The sequence below is a fragment of the Siniperca chuatsi genome, linkage group LG7 (assembly GCF_020085105.1).
Source record: "Siniperca chuatsi isolate FFG_IHB_CAS linkage group LG7, ASM2008510v1, whole genome shotgun sequence".
Taxonomy (NCBI): Eukaryota; Metazoa; Chordata; class Actinopteri; order Centrarchiformes; family Sinipercidae; genus Siniperca; species Siniperca chuatsi.
The window spans coordinates 20,237,890-20,253,248 of NC_058048.1; the positions used below are offsets into that span (position 1 = coordinate 20,237,890).

Genomic DNA, 15,359 nt, shown 5'->3' on the forward strand with positions numbered 1-15,359 from the left:
ACAGCAAATATCTAACTGGATTGTACTCAACATTCCCTTGTTTTAAATTAGCCAGAATATTGAATGAGTGTTTGTTCCTCTACTCTCTCTCTCTCGTTTTTTATTCCCCCCCAACTTGTCTTACAAAATAAAAGGAGTTAATGCCCAATTAGTGCCATGAAGCACATGGCAGAGACAAGAGAACAGGAAGAGGGATGAATGGTGTGAGGGAGTCATTCATGGGGTTTGTGCATGATGATCATGAGAGGTTGCAGAGTAGATTCCACCCTCAAGCTGTGTCGCTGTCCTGCAATATCATGCATCACCACTTTTAAATGAACTTCTTCTCTTCACACACTCTCTTGTGCTGCCGTCATCATAGCAATGATACGTTTGAGGATGTGATACGTTTCATTTTATAAACTGTGAAATTAACATTTGTGTAGCGTGTCAACATTCAAGTTGTCATCAACCATTTAGCAATGAAGGAAATGCAGCTGTCCACACAGACAACCACACTGATACAGTAGAAGAAGATAATAACAAGCTTAGAAAATTATGAATGATATGAATTATTGTCACTTTGTGTGAAAGATAAGCCTAGTATATGTGACATTTTTGTTTCAATCTGTGTGTTGAGGAGTTTGTTTTCATCAGCTTTCTCACATCAAATTCATATTTGACTATGTTTAAAAAAATGGTCAATATTCAGCTTGGACAGAAATGTATTCAGTCTTGTCTTTGACTAGGGCTCAGTTTGAAAAACAAAAAGAAACTGTGATCAGCTAAACTGTGTTTGTTTGAATTAGGAGTGCCTCACAGGAGTTTGCCTGAGCTGCCAATACTTTTATCTGTGTCATTATTTTGAAATATCTGAGCACTATCAATATCTCAGCAGGCGGCTCTGAAGGGAACAGGGGAGGGATTGAAAATGAGCTGGAGTCAGAAAGTAAGCAATGCAGTAAAATAGTGACAAACTAGGAGAGGAGAGTATAAAAAATGCTGAGAATGAAGCTGAGATGTTTGACGAAGGGGAGAAATATGAGAAAGCCCTTTGAGTAGTGGAGGAGTTGCAAAAACAAAAGGATATGAGGGGAGAAAGGACTGTTTCATATGCTCTGAGCCCCGTTCCCCTATTCCTGTCAGTACTGTTGCAGATGTACCATTATTCTGCACACCTTGTTTTTTTACCCTCAAGGTATGCACCTGTGATGCATACAAATGATCTTTGGCCCTAATGAATCATTTAACTAAGATGAAAAGCTGTTGTTGTTTTAACAATATTTTAACATAGGTTGTTTTTTCTCCTCTTCTGGCTTCTGCTTACATTCTCAATAATGCATGCTGTACTCATTGACTGTGCATGTGTTGAACTAGAGGTCTCAAGCAGTGCCACTGATTCGACATTTTGATGTACCTCATTGCATTATCAGAGGTTGTGTGTGTGTGTGTGTGTGTGTGTCCTTGGATCAGAGAGAAATGATTAAACATTGGAAATAGCTGCTGCCCAAGGCATTTTTGATTATTACAATTTTTATATTATTTTACTTTTTGTTTTATGCCCTTTCCTCCATTTACTCCTGCTTTCCTACTATTTGCTTTCCCTCTCCCTCAAAGACTGCATCTTTAAATGTCTGCACATATACACAGATAAAATATAATGAATAATTTGTGAAACCATCCTGAAACATAAGAACATTTTATGTCTTTACTGTTGATTTGATGTCAGCTCAAACACTGATAAGAACACATTAAAAATACCATACAGCTGTTGTGGATTAATCACATTACTGTTATCCTAGGGGCACAACAACCAATGATGGCTGCTAACTATCTAGGTCAGTCGCTTTAAGTAGTTAATTATTGTGCTTTATTTGCTTTTATTCGGTAATAGAGAATCCCATTTGAGTAGTTTGTGTGTCACCGAATCGGCCCAGATGGTTGACGTGAATGCGTAAACATGCTAACACTTGTTCATCTAATGTGCAATTCCCAATTTCTCACAAACAAGGCAAATAACAGTTTATTGATCACAATGTTTTATGAGAACACTTGACCAGAATCTGAACGGTTGTCCTGTTTAAAAGTGAGAATAAGCAGATGATCAAATTACTTCCACTCTGTTAGGCTGCAGAGATGAAGCTGTGCTCAGCTGAAAACCTTTGGCGCCATTAACAGCTGAAATGGTTGACATTGAATACAACTTTACATTCATTATCATTCATAACCTGTACATTATTTTGTTTTACATTTTGCCCAGGAGCACTCGAAATAGAATTTTCTGGTATGAATATTTAATGACAACATTCTTCAGGGGGATGGAACATGTCGCAGCTGATGAAGTGGGCTTGCTAAAGGACAATTCAAAAGCTTGCAAATGAAGTCTACAAAGTGTCAATGTTGTGTTGAAGATCAAGCAAACAAACAGCTGACATATATAAGACACCATCATAAAACAAACTTAAATAAATATATATTCTAAAGTTACTCTAAAATACCTATTTTACTATGTTACTGCAATTGTATACACACACACGTACACGTAAATGTGCATATAAGGAATGGATATACTCTGTGATACTCTTTCATATATATGTGAAAGAGAATAAAGATTTATATGCTTCTGATAGATGTTCACAGTCCATGTAACCATTCAAAAACAGTACCTGAAATACACAATACTATCTATGTAAATGTTCTTCCAGTCCCGAATGTATGCATGTATTCGATAGAGTGAGAGGCCCCGGTGGCTCACTGATTGGATGGGCAGTGAACTGAGCAGGCAGAGAGATGATCCCCCAAAGTGGCTCTGGAATGTACATTCATATGCTGCCTATACTGTAGTAAAATATGCACACGGTTACTCATTTAAATTGCACTGAATGTACAAGAGGCAGAAAATTGCTCTGCATAAGTATCCCCTTCTCCAATAATCACTTGCACTCTCCCTCAAATGCTTGCCTCTCCTTTCCTCTTTCTCTCCACCTGTTTTAGACTTTCAGCATGGATAGTGGTCTCTCTCTCATTTGATAGTAGCAACATTAATTGTGTAATACATGATGGACGTAGCAGCTGGACACAAAGGAAAACACACCACAATTAAAATAAATATATGCAGAATAAACACATTCGTATAGAGGAAACATATGAATACTTTTGGTAGTTGACATCACAAAGCATTACTCTCATACGTATACCCTCATCCTTATGGGCAAGTTACTTCTCACACACAAAAATGCACAATAACACACACTGAGATGAGTCAGACACATGGGTCAGGTGACCCCTCCCCTCACAGCTGAGTCACCGCTGACGTAGTCTACAGGAGCAGCTTCATATCAGACATGTGACCAGACCATGGCCCCTCCCTTTCCACATCTAAGTGAATTTCTCTCTTGCTGTATCTATTTTATGATGACAGGCTGCCATATGGTGAAAGTCTTGCAAGGAATACAGATGCTCTGCCAGAATACTGTTTCTCTTTATTACCCTTCCCTTCTGTTCTCTCTCTCTCTCTCTCTCTCTCTCTCTCCCTCTCTCTCGTTTACTCCAATGTACTACTATCCCTCTTCCTTTACAGACTAATCTATCTCTATGTACTCTACAGACAGGTGATGCACATCATGATGATATCTAAAGAGGAAGTACAAGAGTAGGCAAACAGACTATTATAACAGTCTTGAGCTAAGTCTCTATTTGGATCACCTGTCAGTTCTATTAGAGTGGTTATCAGAAAGAAGTAAATGTGGAATGATTAGGAAATGTGTCTTTCATCCTTTGATGTCAGAGGTGCTCTTTCAACTTCCTCCTGGGAGACACCTTCTTGTTACCTTAATGTGTGTTACTCGTCCCTCTCCCCAGCTTGCTTTCTGTAGACCTCATTCAGCAGCTGTATCTCCTCACGATACCCTGAGCTCTCCTGTGTCTGCCGTCGGCTGTTCTGCCGGTGAGCCTCCACAGTGTCAGGTATAGTGATATTGATGGTCTCTGCCTCTGGGTTGCCACCACTGGGGATAAGCAGAGAGTAGGAGGCCGTCTCACCCAGGTCGCAGGAAACAAAGCGGTTCTCCCTTCGTGAGTAACGCAGCGATGGTGATCGGGCGTGGGTGGAGGACTGGCTGATGTTGGAGATGATGGAGACACTGTCCATGGCCTCCTCATTGTCACAGATCTCTAGAACCTCAAGGTGGATCTTGACATTGGTGTCCCCCACACCAGCTCCTATACCCATGCCCATTCCGATCTCCATGCCCATCCCTACGCTGCTGACATTCACGTCTCCAGCCTGGCCTCCTGATGCTGGGTCATCTGCACTGGGCTCGTGGCCAACTGATTTGGAGCGATACACTTCCACCTTTAAAGCAAAGGGAGATAAAATACCTTATAATTCAAGTTCTTCATAAACAGTATGGGGTCACAATGTAATTCAACATTAGTTACATTTCTTTCTGAAACTAAAATATTTGCTTTAGTCAATAAACCCAATTTCACCACATGGATCATTCACGTCTTATCATATCTCATCTTGGAATACAGTGTATAATGCATAGTGTATGTCTTATTTTACTTTATGTGCCAAACCAAATCATCCCATAGATTTGTTATAAGGCTAATAATTTCTCTCTACTCCAAAATCATTCCAACTATATATTCCATTAATCTTTGCCCAGATACCCATGGGAAACATATGTAAACTCTACAGAACATATAAAGTTGCTGTGAGTCAATAGTTGTTTCTGACAGTAATTGTTATAATTGAAGACAATTGATAAAGGAAAAGTTTGACATTTTGGGAAATATGCTTATTTGCTTTTTTGCTGAGAGTTGATGAGATGAGATGAGAAGATTGATATGAATTTCATATCTGTGTCTTAAAGATCTAGGCTAAAGCCAGAAGGAAATTATCTTAGCATAAAGACTGGAAGCAGAGGGAAACAGCTAGTCTGACTCTGTCAAAAGCTCAAAAATCCACCTACCAGCATCTCTAAAGCACAGTAATTAACATGCTATATCTTGTTTCTTTAATCCATATGCAAACTGAAATGTAGTTGTAAGTTGTAGTTTTACGGTCAGGCACCACAAAAACGTATAGCACGTAACTCCCTGTAAAACCACAACTTGTAGTTTTTTGTGTACAGTTTGAGCCAGGCTAGCTGTTTCCTCCTGCTTCCATTCTTTTTAAGCTAACTGTCTCCTGATTCTAGCTTCATACTTAATGCACAGACATGAGAGTGATATCGATCTTTTCATCTAACTCTCAACAAGGAAGTAATAAGCGTATTTCCAAAAATGTCTCACAATTCCTTTGATTAATTGCTTAAAATGAATAGGAATTGAACCCTAAAAATTACCTTCTTGGCATTGTTGGGGGAGATTTTGAGTCCATCACTGCTGACCTCATAGGTGGAGAGGGAGAGGGTCTTTCCTGTGGGGGCTTGCAGAGATACGGTGCCCTGAAAGGCGCACAGGGGGATTGACAGACCACCTGATGACCGCTGCGTAGGAAAACCAAAGAAAAGAGCAAAACATGTTGAGTCAACATTCATCAAGCACCACGTCTTTAATAACATATAAACAGGTCTTATTACTTGAGAATACTATTATACATATTTCATCTTTTCTGCTCATCACGTTATTGACAAGAAGTACAAAGCGTCCAAGGTCATTTTCCATCTCGCTCCCTTTGTTCAAACTAATTGAGCTTAGATTGTGTCCATGATGTCAAGGACAGGGAGATGAATTTGTTGACCAACCATTTCCATCCCATGATTTTACAAGGCTTACATGTAAGAGCCCTGTCAACTGCACACTGCTGTTAAAATGAGATGTTCATGAGGCTCCATGCATAGAGAAGCTACCAGAGACCTTTCAGGTTCAGAGCAAAAAGATGTAGGTATGATCTACAAGCTATTTAGCCGTTATCAGATATTTTTAATTAACTAATTCAATCAAAATAATATAATTTCAGTGTATAAAGCATCAATCAAATGTATTCTGGGTCTCGTATCAGTTTGCCATCTTTTTTCAATTACTGGGCTCATTTATGTCACTCACATTTTTAATCATATTTCATGTTTTCCTGTCATATTTTTATAGTGTTTTCATAGATATTAATTTACCACACAGTACATCAAAGTGAGCCTCTGTCAACATGATTTGTTTGAGAAAATGCATATTGCTGGCAGGAGAAAGGAAAAGCATCCTGTGGTGGGGACAGTGGGGAAACTGTGGCAGGTCTCATTAAGCCCTCTAAATTATTTAGATTAGTTCAATGTAATGATCTGATTGTGACTATGACGCACAAATAGGATGCCAATCTCTTGTCCTCCCTGACTCTGTCTGTTTTCCTGTCATTGTCTTGCATCATTATGAATGGAGAGAGACACAGAGGGAGAGAGAGAGGCTGCGATGTTGAGCTGAAAGTCAAGTAAATCAAATAATGCACAGAACACATCAATGTGGGAAGTACATTGATGGATGGGTGTATTCTGGGTATACTTACATGAATTACTTGTTTTCATTACATGCAGTGTTGCAATTGTCTTAATTATTTAGATATACACCTGCATGACATGAATGCAAACATTTCCACTGTGCATTGCTTTTACAGTATTGTACAGTATAGAGGCATTGCTCTACAGATCGCAATGTCGTTTAGCCGTTAGACTACTTTGGTTCAGACAGAAATATCTCGACAAGTTTTAAATGGATTGCCATGAAATTTGGTACAGACGTTCATGTTCCCCTCAGGATGAATTGTAATAACTTTGGTGATCCCCTTTTCATCTAGCATCATCATCCGATTTGATTTGTGACCGAATACCTGCAACACTAATGACATTCCTATCAGCCTCAGTTGTTGTGTTTAGTGCTAATTATCAAATGTTAGCATGCTAACATGCTAAAACATTATTAAATGCAAAACATCAGCATGTTAACATTGCCATTGTGAGCATGTTAGCATGCTAAATTTAGCATGTAGTTCAAAGCACTGCTTAGCCTGACTACATTCTCACAGAGCTGCTAGCATTGGTGTAGACTCTTTTTGTACGTATATTCACACAAATTAAAGTGTCAACATATACCACCTATTTCATAGAAGCAACAGTACTGTACAGATCCTGGTATGTTTGCAGTATATTGATTCTGGTTGTGTTACTTTCCTGTCCAATAATTTTTTTCATTCTCCACCTTGTAGCCTTATTGGTGAGAACAACACAGTTTTGGATGTGTTCTCAGAAGGGTGAACAGGTTTCAGTTCCCTACATCTGAATGCGCATTAGGTCTCCATTTCCCCTCTGGGAGAGGGCTTGTGAACGCACCCCCAGCTCTGCGCTTGCTAACAGAGAGTATAAAGTCACAGAGAGGGTAAAGATGTCTTTAAGCTCTAATTCCACCTTTCCCTGTGGATGCTGAAGGCCAATAGGGCTGACAGTAAGGAGGACAGACGCTGGGTAATGACATCTAGCCTACTAACGAGGAACAAAACACTATAAAACACAAGCTATTTAGGTTTGGCTTGTGTCTATATACAGTATGTATATGTGTATGTATATGTGTTTGTGAGCTAATTTTGATCTTTTGTGACTGTGTTTGGGAATGGAGAAGGTTGCTGGCTCTGTGTATTTTAATTTTGTTATTTGTTTGTTTGTAGATGCATTGTGTGACTGCACATACTGTACATACCATTATTGTACTTGTATATAGTGACCCCAATCAATGAATACGGTCTAAGGAAGCATAATATACAGAGTTTGCTACTTCGAAGCTGAGAAGTAGGACACACACACACACACACACACACACACACACAGACATACACAAGCCAGCAGTGAGCATCTCAGACTTATACATGATGCAAAGTGAGTGCCAGAGCCATGCTGTAGATGCATGCTCCATGGATTTTCCACCCTCTGGTGATTTTCAAACCAAAACATTTCAGACTTATAAGTAGAGCAGAGACAGATAAAGTGTGCGCATGTGTTTGTATGTGCACATGTATGCATGCATGTTCCTGCATCTGTTCATGTCCCAGTTAGTTTTGCAAGTTTAAAACAAGCTCATAGTGTTATCGCTCCACAAGTCACATTTACTGTGCTGTCAGTTTGAAAAGTAATGCCTGTGGCTGCTCTGCTGTTTCTCGGGAACAGAGTGAGACTGTTCTCTCATCTGTGTTTGGTAACTCTAAGGCCAGGATACATTAATCATTAAGCCTTTACTGTTTTGTCCTTGTTTAACAATTCAATTGGGTCCTACAAAACACAGAGAGAATTAAGCTTCTGGTATTACAAGAGCACAGGATGTCAACAACAAAGAAAGAAATGGATTAAAAATGGATTAGTGGATAGCGGTTCATGCGCCTGTAGCAAACTGTTTTGTGCTGCATTGTTTACATCTAATGCACTTTGCATCTACTGGATAGATAAACTATTGAATGACTGAGAAAATAATACATTTACGAGCACAACTTTGGGTCCTGGCAGGCAGACAACACTGCAGTATATGTACACATACGTATATATACAGTATGTCTTTGATTTCACTTAACAAAAAGATGTGTTGAATTTTTCATTCAATTTTCATTCCAAATTCATACCAAATCACAGCTATGCACAAAAAACATTCCAAAACACACATAAGGGAGCTAACCTTCAGTGGATAAATCTCATTAATACTGATCTTGAAACTGTAAACGCTGCCTTAAAACCCCCCAAATCACAAGACTAAATCAATGAATAGAGCTGAGCCTTGAGAGCTGGTCTGATTTTAGAGGGTCTGTGGAGCAGCAATGAATGAGTATTTTCTTTTGAAAGACAGGCTGACATTTGTTACTTAAATGGTATGCTGTTGATAGTATCTCGATCAATTGCTCTGTTAGTCAGAATCCATTGAGGCTTAGCACAAATAAAGATATGCAGAGAGAGGAGAGGGGAGGAGAGGAGAGAGGCTAAGGGAGAGGGAATGTTAACCATTTTATCTAAATCACATGTGCAGCTCCTAGTCTGTCAGCTTGATTATAAGGAGGCATATTCAAAGATGCAGAAAAAACCCCCACAGAGACACAGATCAACAAACAGAAAGTCAGACAGGCCTTCACACAGACAAAAACGCACAAATATGCACATACATCTTTAAGGACTGACTATGTAAAGACTGCATCCTAGTCCAGATGTGTGTCTCTGTATCTCTGTACATGCGAAGGGCAAAATGATATCATTTAATTTCCTTTTGTAGAAAATGTAAACGCAGAAAGGGAGATTGAAAATCCATCCATTTTATGGTCCTGAGACACTAATCACTCCTAATTGATCATCTCTAGAGTACATCACCATATGTTGCATGCAAATGCAGCAGTTGTTTGACTAGTTTAGGAAAGCAATAGAGTGTGGAAAATCAATTAATGGCAGCCATAAACCACAGAATGACAGATACAAATGACTTAATTTGATGGTTCAACATCAGGCTAATAAACCGACTACCCCGGACAGTGGTGTACCTGTCTGGGTGTTCTCTCTGATTTGCTCCTGCACCACTCCCAGTCTGTCAGCTCGATTTTCCGACACTGCTCATGCGACAGCCTCCTCTCTGTCCCCTCGAACACAGATGACGTGTCAGCGAGATTGTGATTCTGCTCCCGGTGATGAGAAGGCAACGGAGAAGGGACACAGCGGAAGTCACCATCATTTCCGTGGTTCTCATGAGGGAGTGATAGACAATCAGCCAGCGCCTCTCCTCCACCGGCTACCGCTTCCAACAGGAGGTCTCCATGAGAGGAGCTGTCCACAGGGCAGGTGGTGCTGAAATCAAAATCGGGCCCCAGACTGGAGAGCCCGCCACTTTCTAGTGCATCAAGGCGGGTATTTGGGAAGTCACAGTTAAAGAGGCTGTGATAGGCAGGATTCTCAAGGGGCGGACTGTTATGAGACATGGTGCCATGTGACAACTTGTACACTCCATAGCCTTGTTGGAAGGAAAGGTTGAACTCAAATCTTCTTTTCATCACTGTGAAAAAGTAATTGAGAAAAAATTATTGAGAATTTTATTACACCCTCATGCCAAAAAAGAAAAAAAAAGTACCCTCTATATCACACTGGGAAACTTACAGGGGTTCATTATGTAGAAACACACTTTATGGTGCATTGTTGGTAAATGTGTATACCATCATGGTTTACCTGAGGGTTCCTGCATTGGATCCCGTTTGCAGTTAATGAAGCAGCCACATGGCATGTGGATCCAGCGCTCAGACAGCACAAATAATGGAGTAACCGCAGGGGCAAGCAGAGTGAGAAAGAAGCTCAGAGTCTCCAGGGATGAGCTGCGTGCATTCAGTGCATGGCGCACCAGCACCAAAGTCTGTGAATGAAGGGGAAATTAATTCACTGGGGAGTCAGTGATTCAATATGCATGAGGAAGTGGGGGGAAGGGGGACACGTGAATGGAAAGATACAAAGATCCTTCACCTATTCTGGACTTTTTTGCTTTTCATTGTCTTTTGTTTTGTTATTTTAATATGTCAATGCAGTGTGAGCCAAAATGCAACATGATGAGAGAGTTGCACTATTGTTCTGTGCATGGTTGTACTAAATTGAAAAGAAATGTAGACATTTATGTCACTTATTACAAAAACTGAAAGTGTTCCTTTATAGATAGTGTTTTTATGACTCAGCCATTGTGGCCCAGCATCAGGTTCAGCATTGTGCTGATATTGACCTCTACAGCTTTATACATTACACCTTACACCAGTAAATGCAAACACAGATACAAATAATATATATCTAAAGAGAAACCATCTTAGACATGTTTATTCAGACTTGTTTGTTTCTTAAAGGGAACATTTGCCAATTTTTATGTGGATGTCCAGTCAGTGTTCATGGTAAATGTAATCAATTGAAGCAATCAATTCTTCAGTGAGTGCTATATTGAGAGAGAAAGCTGAGTTCTCCTCAATGGCACTGCCAGCAGAGCTGTGCTGGCAATACCTACATGTACCAGGATGCATTGCGCATGAGCTTCTGACTCCCACACTCACTCAGCAGGTAAATGTAGTCAAATAAAACAATAAATTCCTCAGTGAGTGCTATATTGACAGAGAAAACTGAGTTTGCCAAGTAGTACTTCCTTCATCCAGTGATGTCATTTTACAAGACAGTGACATCATTGAAGGCAAGGAAGAACTACAGGCTACTTCAGCCTGGATTTCTAGTCTCTGCCTGAGGTGGGGAAGTTTTTGGTTTAAAAGCGGTTATTGTAGTGATATTCACAGTAGAAGTGCAGCTAGACTCTGTTAGCTTTGTTGTTATACAGAAGCCGCTGAGTGAGTGTGGGCGTCAGAAGCTCATGCGCAGTGCATCCTGGTACATGTAGGTACTGCCAGCACAGCTCCGCTGGCAGTGCTGTTGAAGAGAACTCAGCTTCCTCTGTCAATTAGCACTCACTGAAGAATGTATTGCTTCAATGGACTACATTTACAACACTGACTGGACATCCACATAAAAATGGCTAATTTTCTTTAAAAACAAAACAAAATCACAGAAAGAAAACTTATTGTGAATTGTACTTCTGATCAGTGAAATTTTGACATTTTCTGTTTTAATCATATCCAGTGCTTTTGCTTATTTTCAGTGTTGCAAGTTTGAAATGCCAATTCTGTTTGCCCGTTCATTATCAGCTGGCTGCACAGCATTTATCACCTACAATTCTTTTTTTTTTTTTTTTTTTGGTTTAAGCAAGATTAATGTTGAAACAACGGAACGCACTGTGTGGCAATCATTTCACAATGCAACGATGCTAACATTTAGGTGTTGACTAAAACCTGCCAACTACTGTTCTCCACAGTCCTTTAGGGAATGTTAATTTAATAGGACACTGGCTGTAACTAAACAATTGCTTGCAATTTTTAAAAAATATCAGTCTGTAGTAAATTTAATGAGACCACAAAACATGATGAGATATCTAAAAGGTTTCAAAACTGTAAAGATAACAGATTATTAATGACCTGAATATATCCTGTAAAATTCTACAGTGTTTCCCAAAGTTGCCTCAAGAGACATTCAAGGTTTCTTAATAGGTAAATAAAGACTACATTATGTTACTTTTGTCCACATAATAAACTCTTACTGCTCATAGCCTATACACAAACTACAACAGAGATGATGATTTGATTTGGGGATGTAGTTAAAATGTTTAGCAGTCTTGTGCTACATTTGAGGCCCATACATGAGTTTCTAGTTGGCTGTAAAACACTTTTATGGTGCTTAGTTGACATATCTTTGTTGCCCCCCCTAAAGTGAGACAACTTTTGAGATTATTTTAGGTAAAATCTATATAGCTTGTTGACCCAAACGGTCTAGTTCTGCGTATCTTGCACATTAAGAACTTAAATCATCAAATTAACAGAAAAAAGTTGGGTGAGTTTAACTTTAAGATTGAATCTTGAAGTGTTTTTTTTTAAACAGATGAGAGGATTGTACTTTCATGAATTTTCTAGAAACATCTGTAAAATATGGCATACCATTTCAACTAAATAACTAAATGTTTTCGTAAACAAGGAAATAATTTCAAGTCTATTAAATGGTTTGGCATGGTGTTTTGAAATGGCAGGGTATTTAGTAAAAGTTATTATGATGTTGCTTTTGGCTTCAAGCATTTGCTTTTATCACGCTGCTTACCATCATTGGCATCCATAAAATGACTCGGACAACTGCCAGGATCATGGAGAAGCGTTTCTGTGCAAACACCACTGGCGTGTCCTCGACTGCAGCCGTCCTCTGCCCGTTGACAGACACTGGGGACGTGCAGCTGTCCTCTTTCTCCCTGAGCTCTGTCCCGCATGAACTTGGGCTCAGCTCGTTGTAGGCACTGAAACTTTTGTTCAGGCTGTCCCGGGAAAAGGACTGGAGATCACAGAGGGGAGCGGAGCCACTCAGTCCCCTCGCCATCTCCAAATAGCTGGTGTACAGTAAAGTCCTCTGGGGCTCTCTGGAGCACAGCAGCTGGTAGGTGAGGGGGACGAAGAAAAATAACAAGCCGCAGAAACACAGGGAATATAAAGAGAAAAGCAGCAGGATGTAAAAACTGTCGCTCTCTGGAAAACACCCGAGCGAGGCCGGCGTAAAGCTGCCCCATCCGCACAAAGGTAACACACTAACGGCCAGGCTGACCGCCCACACACCGGCAATGGCCCACATCACTCTTAGGGGCCGGCGGACAGACTGAAGCACTCCAAATCTCTTAGTGACATAAAAAGTGTAGGCTGCTATAAGGCAAGCCTTCATATTGCTAGAAACACCCTGGAACACGTACAGAAGTCCAGATAAAGTGCACAGGCTGCCCGACCCTCCACCTCCATCTGTCTCCCACTGTAGGAGCATGAACAAGGAGAGAGTAACCACGCTGAGCAGGTCGTCCACCGACATGGAAGCCACAATGAGACACAGGGAGGTTTTTCTCCTCATTCGGAGGAGAGAGAGCAGCGAATACACACCTCCGACAAAGGTAGCAGCGGCGATGGTTACGCACAAGCCGAAAAGCAGCAGGCGAATTTGCCTCTCCACCCCCGCGGGGTCTGTCTTCTCGTAGGTGGCCGTGGAAAGGTAGCTCTGGTTGGGTGCCGGGGAGCTGAGGTGCGTCGTGGACATTTTCAGTGAATTAACTTCTCTGTCTCTTTCGGGACTTTTAATTGGTCAAATCTGACTCACTAGCCTGTAAAGTTTACCGCGCTGAAAGGATGTGAGAATGGCACAAGATGCGCCGCATCTCTAAAAAATTCAGACAGTGAAGATGATGAGAGAGACATAGGGCAATATCCTTCTCCGCTCCAACTGGGAACGCACGCGTAACCAACGCTTTCCAGTCCTTTGGATGTGGAGCCTGGATGTGCTGGCAGGCACTTGTGTTCACCGTTCAGACCGCGCAACCAGGGCACTTCTTGGTTCCTGGCGATTTACGCGCTGTCGTCATCATCGTTTCCTCTCACGGTAGTCATTTGGGGTTGGGCCAAACGCAGTATACTACTACCGTGTCTGTGTAGAACTGGTCCGATGCATCAGGCTGCGTTTTTATTTGTGGCTTGGCTCGACCCTTTCCTCAGGTCATGCAAAATACTAACACCCCCCCCTTCTCCCACTGCCCTCCAACTGAACTCAACTCCCACAACTGAATACAAATGAGAAAATAAACAGGCTTTTAGGGATTTATTTCCTGCCAATGCAGATTTGTGTAAGGGGCCCATCACTTTGTGGTTAATTCCATTTGGAAACCAAAATAACCATCTACACAGACTGTGTGCATCATTATTCAAAGTCACATCATAAGGCTGTTGTCGCGCAAGCCAGTTTCAGCAGATTGACTGTCATTGTTCCATTTTCAAAACCTTTTCAGCTTAATTAAGTCAGGAAACTAAATGCCTAGGGCTAAAATAATAAGGGAAACATAAATTAGATAAGATTTGAGTGGTATCTTGCCACTGTGTATAGGCTGGAGTGAAAACAGAAGGCCAGTTTACTGTAAGTGCATTGGTGTCTCTGTATTTAGCCCTGTGTCATACTACTGTCAGAGTGGAGCAGCTCTCACGAGGCAAGAGGGCAAAGGACACATTCAAGGCAATGAAGTACTTTAAAAGAAAGTTATCCTTGCTTGACCCATTCAAATGGAAACTGTGTTACAGGATAAACATATTCGTCTTGTTTGTCACCAGAGGCATGCGTTTTAAATGATAATTTAATGAATGATTAAGTTGTAATTTAAACAGTCTGATAGTTTTATTAGATATAACATTAAAGCAGGTTAGAGGGACAGCATTTGTAGATGCAACCAACTAGAGAAAACCCCCAATTAAACAGTATGTGACCCTCTGGCTGGACAGCGGCAGATTAGTTTGTGTGCAAGTGTAGCCTGTGTGTATGTCTTTATGTGTGTGCAAATCCTATACACTGGTGTGGAATTGGCCTTGTCTCGTCCTTCCCTGTTGTGTTCAAGGATTTTCAGGCTGAAGGACTCCTCAGTTTGTTTAGATGGTTCATGGGTGTTTATTTATCTTCATGGTGGTCCATAGATGATACTCCAAGTGTAATGCTCTGTTTATCACTGGTGATAGATTTTTGGACTCATGCCCTTTATGTAAACGCAACATGAATCTGCATGATGACAGCCCACGCGTATTTATTTACACCCCCCTCCATACGGTATCTGTGGATGCTCAGCTCTTTCAGCCTTGTGCAACATATATCGAAGTGAATGCAATCATGACTGTAAGTGCATCTCACTTCAGGTTTTGTAATTTAATTAGAGTTTGGACTAAGTGACTTAGAGCCAGTATAATGACTACACTCTCTCTGGGGCCACGAGGACACAGAGAGGAACATAAGAGGACAAAACACAAT

General features: G+C 40.7%; 1 protein-coding gene across 1 annotated transcript; it reads right to left on the reverse strand.

Annotated features, from left to right (window-relative positions):
* Window positions 1–1,970: 1,970 nt before the first annotated feature.
* LOC122879305 (probable G-protein coupled receptor 149) lies at window positions 1,971–14,010 on the reverse strand. The gene is made up of 5 exons (XM_044203274.1): window positions 12,648–14,010; window positions 10,152–10,332; window positions 9,476–9,981; window positions 5,331–5,474; window positions 1,971–4,333 (listed from the first exon to the last, which is right to left on the reverse strand). The coding sequence occupies exons 1-5, from the start codon at window positions 13,614–13,616 to the stop codon at window positions 3,821–3,823; spliced, it is 2,313 nt and encodes a 770-aa protein (XP_044059209.1). The 5' UTR covers window positions 13,617–14,010; the 3' UTR covers window positions 1,971–3,820.
* Window positions 14,011–15,359: the final 1,349 nt, after the last annotated feature.

Excerpts from the sequence above, each read along its gene's own strand:
- LOC122879305 (XM_044203274.1), bottom strand. The coding sequence starts at position 13,616 with ATGTCCACGACGCACCTCAGCTCCCCGGCACCCAACCAGAGCTACCTT. Across the intron at positions 9,982-10,151 it reads TCCAATGCAGGAACCCTCAG|TGATGAAAAGAAGATTTGAG; the intron begins GTAAACCATGAT and ends ACTTTTTCACAG. Across the intron at positions 5,475-9,475 it reads CAGAGAGAACACCCAGACAG|CGGTCATCAGGTGGTCTGTC; the intron begins GTACACCACTGT and ends TTTCCTACGCAG.